This window comes from Crocuta crocuta, unplaced genomic scaffold, assembly GCF_008692635.1.
Source record: "Crocuta crocuta isolate KB4526 unplaced genomic scaffold, BGI_CrCroc_1.0 scaffold112, whole genome shotgun sequence".
Taxonomy (NCBI): Eukaryota; Metazoa; Chordata; class Mammalia; order Carnivora; family Hyaenidae; genus Crocuta; species Crocuta crocuta.
In genome coordinates, this window is record NW_027528818.1 from 6,948,590 (window position 1) to 6,956,605 (window position 8,016).

The following is an 8,016-nucleotide window of genomic DNA, read 5'->3' on the forward strand; positions in this document are numbered from 1 at the left end:
TTTCTGGACCCCACCTTCAGTTTCCAATTTAGCAGGTCTGGAATAGGGCTTTGAAAAGTTGCACTTCTGGTATATCAGGCTATGCTAATGATCCCAGTCCAGTGATTACACTTTGAGAACTACTTTCTAGCCTACGCCCTTTCTTATTTTAGTTAAATTATTTTTTATTGAGTTATAATTGACATTTTGACATTGTATAAATCTAAGGTGGATAATGTGTTGGTTTGATACATTTATGTATTGCAATATTACCACACTAGCATTAGTTAACACCTTTTATCATGTCATATCTTTATCATTTCTTTTGTTGTTTAGCACAGTGCATATTTAGTCTCTTAGCAATTTTTACAATACAATATTGTTGACTATAATCACTCTGTTGTGCGTTAGATCTCCATAACTAAGTTTGTACTCTTAATCAATATCTCTCCAATTCCCTGACCCCCTAGACCCTGGCAGTTATCCTTCTACTATCTATTTTAGCAAGTTCATTTTTAAAGATACCATAATATAAGTGATATTATACAGTATTTGTCTTTCTCTGTCTGACTCATACCACTTAGAATAATGTTGTTGCAAATGACAGGATTTCCTTCTTTCTCATGACTGAATATATTCCAGTGTGTGTGTGTGTGATCACATCTTTGTATCCATTTTTCTGTTTGATGAACACTTAGATTGTTTCCATGGCTATTGTGAATAATGCTGCCAATTAGCATAGGTGTGCAGACACTTCTTTCAAATATTGATTTCAATTGCAGGAATTGGATTGCTAGTTCATAGGTAGTTCAATTCTTACTTGCTTTGAGGAACTGCCATTATGTTTTCTGTAGTGGTTATAAGAATTTACATTCCTAACAATAATGTATAAAGGCTCCCTTTCCTTCTAATCCCTACCAATATTTGTTATCCTTGGTCTTTTTTTAAAAAAAGCCATCCTAACAGGTGTAAGGTAATATCACATTATGGTTTTGATTTGCATTTCTCTGGTGATTAATGATGTTGAACACCTTTTTATTTACCTGTTGGCCATTCCTATGTCTTTGTACGACATTTCAAACAATGTCTATTCAGGTTTTTATTTGGATTATTTTATTTTTTGCTACTGAATTGTAGGAATTTTTTATTTTGGATAAAAAATTTTTATTTTGGATAGTCCCTTGTCAGATGTATGATTTGTGAACATTTTTGCTAATTCAGTAGGTTGTCTTTTCAACTTGATTGTTTTCTTTGCTGTGCAGAGCTGCCTACTTTAGTATAGCCACACTTGTTTTAGTTTTTATTGCCTGTACTTTTAGTGAGTTATCATTGCCTAGACCAATGTCAAGGATCTTTTTCCCTATGTTTTCTTCTAGGAATTTTATGATCTTAGGTCTTACATTTAACTCTTTGATCCATTTTGAGTTAATTTTTGTGAATGGTGTAAGATAGTGGTCCAAGCTAGGGTTTCATTCTTTTGCATGTGGATATACAGTTTTCCTGGAACCATTCATTAAAGAGACTGTTCTTTCCCCATTGTGTGTTCTTGGCATTCTTGTCAAAACTTAGTTTATGAGGGGGCAGCTGGATGGCTCAGTCAGTTGAGCATCCAACTTCAGCTCAGGTCATGATCTTACATCACAGTTCGTGGGTTCAAGCCCCGCACTGGGCTCTGTGTTGACAGCTCAGAGCCTGGAGCCTGCTTCTCATTCTGTCTGTCCCTCTCTCTCTGCCCTTCCTCTGCTCATGATCTGTCTCTCAAAAATAAGTAAGTATTAAAAAAATAAAAAAACAACAACTTAGTTTACTATACATGTGAGTATTTATGTATAGACTCTCTATTCTGTTCCCTTGATCTATGTGCCTCTTTTTATGTCAGTACTATAATGTTGTGATTACTGTTGCTTTGTAATATGGGTTGAAATCAAGTATTTTGATGCCTCCATGTTAGTTCTTCTCTCTCAGGATTTCTTTGGCTATTCAGGGCCTTTTGTAATTCCAAACAAATTTTAAGACAGTTTTTTCTATTTCTATGAAAAATGTCTTTGGAATTTTGATTGGGATTGTATTGAATCTGTAGATTACTTTGGGTCATGTGGACATTTTCACAATATTAATTCTTCTAATATAGGAACAAAAGATATCTTTCCATTTATTTGTACCTTCTTCAGTCTCTTTCATTAATGTCTTCTAATTGTCAGCATACAGGTCTTTCACCTCCTTGGTTAAATTTATTTCTAATATATGTTATTGTTTTTGATGTAATTGTAAATAGAATTGCTTTCTTAATTTCTCTTTCAGATTATTTGTTGTTACTGTATAGAAATGCAACTGATTTCTCTATGTTAGTTTTATATCCTGCAATTTTACTGAATTCATGTGTTAGTTACAGCAGATTTTTAACAGAGTGCTTAGGGTTTTCTATATATGAGATCACCCATCTGTGAACAGAGATCATCTTATATCTTTCTGATATGAGTGTCTTTTATTTCTTTTTCTTGCTTAATTGCTCTGGCTAGGATTACCAATACTATATTTAATGCATCCTTCCATCCCAGAAATAAATCCTACTTCATGATAGGTAAATGATTCTTTTATTAGGTTGTTGAATTTTATTTGCTAATATTTTGTTGAGAATGTTCACGTCTGTATTCATCAGGAATATTGGTCTGTAGTATTCTTTTCTTATAATATCTTTCTCTGACTATGGTGTCAGCATAATGCTGGTCTCATATAATGAATTTGGGAGTGTTCCTTCCTTTAGAATTTTTTGAAATGGTTTGAGAAGGGTTGGTGTTCTTTAAATGTTTGGTAGAATTTACCAATACAAACCATCTATTCCTGTGCTTTTCTGTGTTGGGAGGATTTTTATTAGTGACTCAATCTCCTTACTTGATATTGGTTTCTTTAGATATTTTTACTTCATGGTTTAATCTTAGGAGTTCATAGGTTTCTAGGAATTTATCCATTTATTCTAGGTTATTCAATTTATTGTCATATAATGGTTCATAGAAGCTCATAATCTTTTGTATTTCTGTTGTATCCATTATAATATCTCTTCTTTCTTTCTGATTTTAATTTTTGATTCCTCTTCTTAGTCAATTTCACTATATTTCTTGATTTCCTTTTTGATCTCTTTTTTGACCCATTAGTTGTTCAGAAGAATCTGTACATATTTGTGATTTTCTAAATCTTTCCTCTTGTTACTGATTTTATCTTTTAACCATTGTGATTAAAAAGATAGTTGGTATAATTTCAGTTCTCTTAAATTTGCTAACAGTTGTGATCTACCATGTGATCTATCCTAAAGAATGTTCTGTATGTCCTTGAGAAGAATGTGCATTTCGCTGCTGTTGGATGGAATGTTCTATGTATGTCTGTTAGGTTCATTTGGTCTAAAGTATCATTCAGATCCATTATTCCCTTATTGATTTTCTGTCTGGATAATCTATCCATTTTTGAAACTGGAGTAGTGAATTTCCCTACTATTGCTGTCTATTTCTCCCTTAATAATTCCCTAATATATTTAGGTGTTCCAGTTTTGGGTACATATATGATTAAAATTGCTGTATCTTTTTGATGAATTGATCCTTTTATCATTATGTAATCATCTTTTTTGTTTCTTTTTACCATTTTTAGTTTAAGGTCTAGTTTGTCTGATATAAGCAGAGCTACCCCTGCTCTCTTTTGCTTTCCATGTGCCTGAATTATCTTTTTTCATAAGATATGTGAATCCCCTTATGCTTAAGTGTGTCTCTTAGAGGTAGCATGTAGACAAAGCTTGTTTTTTGTCCATTTAGCCATGCTGTGTCTCTTAATTGGACATTAAGCCATTTACATTTAAAGTAATTATTGATCAATAAAGACTTACTACTGGCATTTTGTTAATTGTTTTCTGATTGTTTTGTAGTTCCTCTGTCTATTTCTTCCTCTCTTGCTTGCTTGCTTTATGAGATGATGATATTTTTATAGTGGCTTGTTTTAATTCTTTTCTCTTTACCATTTGTGTATCTATTATAGGTTTTTACTCTATGATTATCATGAGGCTCTCATAATACATCTTATATTTATAGCCATCTACTTTAGGCTGATAACAAGCTAACCTCAATTGCATAGTAGAGTTTTACCCCTTTTCTTGCCCCCTCACACATAATTTATTTTGATGTCCCAATTTGCATCTTTTTACATTCTGTGTCCATTAACAAAATATTGTATGTATAGTTACTTCAACAATTTTGTCTCTTAACCCATATGGCAGATCTCAAAGTCATTCACACAATACCTTTGCAATACAAGAGTATTTTCAATTTGACTATATATTTACCTTCACCAGTGAATTTTATATTTTCATATTCATTTTACTATTTTTTTTTTTTTATCTTGAAGAACCTTTGTTAGCATTTCTTATAGCCAGGTCTATTGGCTATAAATTCCCTCAGCTTTTGTTTGGCAAAACTTTTACTCTTCTTTATTTCTGAATGACAGCTTATTCTTGGTTGATGGCAGTTTTGGTGTTTTGTTCTGTTTTGTTTTGTTTTTTCCTTTGAGGACTTTGAATATATCATCCTATTCTCTCTTGGCCTGCAAGTTCTCTGCTAAGAAATCTGCTGATAGACTTACTGGGATTTTTTGCCCATGGAAGGAAATTGTAGCTAAGGAGTCCCTCTTTGGCACCTGGTCTGACATGCTGGCACCCAGAACCCCCAGAGCAGCACTGGAGCTGGCATCCTCGGATGAGACCAGAGTGCCTGGAGCCTGACGCAGAGGTGTGCTTTCTGTGGCTGTAGCACTGATGTCTAGAGTGTGGGCGTCTGCACATACCCCATGCAACTGGTACCTGGGTCTCAAAAGTTCACCACTGTGGCACCTGCAGGTAGGAGGGAATGCAGCAGTGGCAAGGGTCCTGGAATAACAGTGCAGAGGTGGCTTGGGTCCAGGGGGACAAAGTGCAGTAGTAGTGCAGCCTGGGGATGTGGGTGAAAGTCCCAACTCTGGCACCAGTGCACCCACAATAGCGACAGCATAGCTCTGATAGTGGTCTGATTTTTTTTAATTAAAATTTTTTTTTAATGTTTATTTATTTTTGAGAGACACAGACAGAGCATGAGAGGGGAAGGGGCAGAGAGAGAGGAAGAAACAGAATCCAAAGCAGGCTCCAGGCTCTGAGCTGTCAGCACAGAGCCTGATGCAGGGCTCAAGCCCACGAACCGTGAGATCATGACCTGGGCCGAAGTCAGATGCTCAGCCGACTGAGCCACCCAGGCTCAGGGGTCTGTTAAAGGTACATGTTGTGATCCCGGGATCTGGGCACAGAGGAGTGGCAACACTGCCCTGGCAACAACATTTCAGAGCTGCAACCCAAGACCTGGAGGGTAGGGTTAAGGGCAGCAATGGTAGCCTTGTCCCAACAGTAATGGGCCAGAGCTCTATTTGAAGCTTGAGGGGTAGGGCCCAGGGTAGTGGCAGTGTCCCTAGCAATGATAGGTCAGCACTGTGACCTAGAACTCACAGGACAAGGGTCAGGGCAGCAAATGTCCATCTCAGCAATGACAGTTCAGAGTCCTGGGATGGAAGTTCTCAGCGCAGGAGTGGAACAGCCCCGATAATGGTAGCCAAAGAGTGACTTGGGACACAGGAAGACAGTGACACTTTGGGTAGTAGCAGTAAGCCTGGCAATGATGAATCAGCACCAAGACCTGGAACCTGGGGGCAGGAACCAGAACAGTAAGAGTCTGTCTCAGCAATGACAGTTCAGAGTCTTGACCTGGGCAAGTTGTGAGGGGAGAGTTCAGGGCTATAGTAGCACAGTCCCAATGATAGCCAAAGAGTAACTGTAGAGGCTCTGAAGTTGGAGCTTAATGGAGGGGAGGTTTCCTGAGTAATGATGGGACAAAGTCCCAATCTGGGGCTGGAGTGGGCCAAGAGCAGTGGCAGTTCCAGTCTAGTGCACGGTAATGTGCTGTGGCACCCAATGCTTGAGCGGGGTAGGTACGTCAATAGCCAAGGCCCCCAGGGGCAAGTCTCACCTAAGCAGCAGCACCAGCCTCAGGGAGCAGATGATGAGTGGAGGCAGTCCAGGATGCCCCATCAGTTGGGACCAGCATCATTGAGGACTGTGGGAGACCTTGGTACCCAAAGCTGCAGTCCTTCACAGGATGAGGCTTGCTAGGGTCCTCCAGTTTCTGACTTGGGGATGGGGTGATATGGGCAAAATGCTTTCTCTACATTTCTATGTACACATCCTCAATTTTTGAGCTCTGCCACACTTTTGCTCCTTTTCTTTTGTTGTTTGGAAATTTCCCTGAGCTGTTTTCTTCAGTTTGTAGCTGTTTATTTATTGTTGGGGTTTTTTTTTTTTCAGTTTGCTTGTGTGCGTACGTGCGTGCTTACGTGTCTGCGTGTGTGTGTAGAGGCAAGTGTTGGGACCTCCTAGCCCTCCATCTTGCTGATGGCACTCCCAAATCCCTCATTCTGCAGATGAAGCAATAAAGCCCTGAGACATAAGATGTTTTACTCAGTAATACCCTGCAAGTTTGAGACTGGACATTACAGTAGGAATCATTTGATTTTGCTGAGGAATTGGTTGTAATCTCACAGGTACTAAAACAACAAACGAATTTTAAACCAAATATGAAGTATATTTTTGAACGTTTATTTATATCTTCGTTCTATTGCCTCAAAATATTTTCAGCTTCCTGGTCTATGAATTAAAGTTCCTATTTGAATACAAAATATTAATGTATTCTTGCTGAGAAGCCATCATGTGAAGTTGCAGAAGTGACAAATAAATTAATTGAGCATGATGGGATTCTAATGAAGTAAATAATTCTTGAAAGTGCTCTATGAAATAGGCGGTTGTGTATTTTCGGTATTCAGCCTCAAATAATTCACAAGTTGCTGTTTTTACACATTTCTGATTTCTGTGCATTTTTAATTTCTCTTCTTTATTCCTTTGTAGACAGAATAACCAGAACATTACAAATAATACTGGAAGTTGTACCAGAAGAAGATTGTCATAAATTATGAATTGATACATTTGAAATCTTGGCAATCTATGCTTGGCCTTGTTTCTGTCCAAAGGGGTGAAACAAAATGTGGGTCTTCACTTCATTTTATGAAAATCCAGAGGATTGCAACTTTGGTGATGGACTAAAGGAATCAGTTATTTCTATTCATATCTTTTAGTGTATTCAAACTGGTTTCTAAGAAATTTAGTTATAATTCAATGTAGTTATAGAAAGTAGATATACAAGTCTTCCATGAGGTCACATGATTTTTGAATCCCTGATACCTATATAAAGTTAGAAGAAAAAGACTACGGAATGAACAATTACTTTAGTGGTCTTTATACCATATGGCTAAGAACTTCAAATGGAACACCAAGATGTTTTCTGTATAAATGGGATTTATAACAGACAATTTTTATATACTGTGGTTGACTATACTGTGAAAAGTGTTTTCTATTCTTCTGGGGGATAAAAGGCATGCGTCGTCATCATGGACTGAGCAGAGGAAAGAATTTATTTCATGTCAGCATTGTATTGCTTCCCCATAGATACTAACTGAGATATCACTCATCTTGTAATGAATTATACCCAGAGCATTTTGAACAAAGGATAGAGGAGATATGCCTAATTTTAATGACTACATTAAAGAAGAGCTTTTAGGGACTATTGTCTGTGAGAAAAATCCAGGAATTATGTCTAGAAACTCTTGACAATTGATTATGTTAGGGTTTTTTCACTCATTATCAGGAAGCTTCATGGCTATGGACCACTTTGTTTTCATGGCAGCCCATTTGATCAGGAAAAGATGTAGCATCTTTTTTTTAGAGCAAATCAATACTCAATTTGGTATTAAATCATCTTAAGCACAACCACTTGTTTCACTAATAATTTGCCCCTTGATAACATATTTAAATATATGCATTTTTGAATCATCAAATTGCAGTGTCCATAAAAGACAGAAATCACCAAGAAATAAAATACTGGAAATATTATGTCCAACCCCATATAATCCTATCTATGTGCAGTGTTA

The 8,016-nt window shown here is 37.0% G+C and overlaps 1 protein-coding gene across 3 annotated transcripts in view; it reads left to right on the plus strand.

Annotated features, from left to right (window-relative positions):
• SLC7A11 (solute carrier family 7 member 11) overlaps positions 1-7,423 on the plus strand; it is a 77,048-nt gene extending 69,625 nt beyond the window's left edge. Inside the window, exon 12 of one of the 3 annotated variants that reach the window (XM_077755975.1) lies at positions 6,457-6,834. In XM_077755975.1, the coding sequence (XP_077612101.1) occupies positions 6,457-6,476 (20 nt within the window). In that variant the 3' untranslated portion in view covers positions 6,477-6,834. Of the gene's footprint in view, positions 1-4,527; positions 4,728-6,456; positions 6,835-6,937 lie in introns of those variants that run through there. The other 2 variants (XM_077755976.1, XM_077755974.1) reach the window with 2 other exon arrangements.
• The last annotated feature ends 593 nt before the right edge of the window (positions 7,424-8,016 follow it).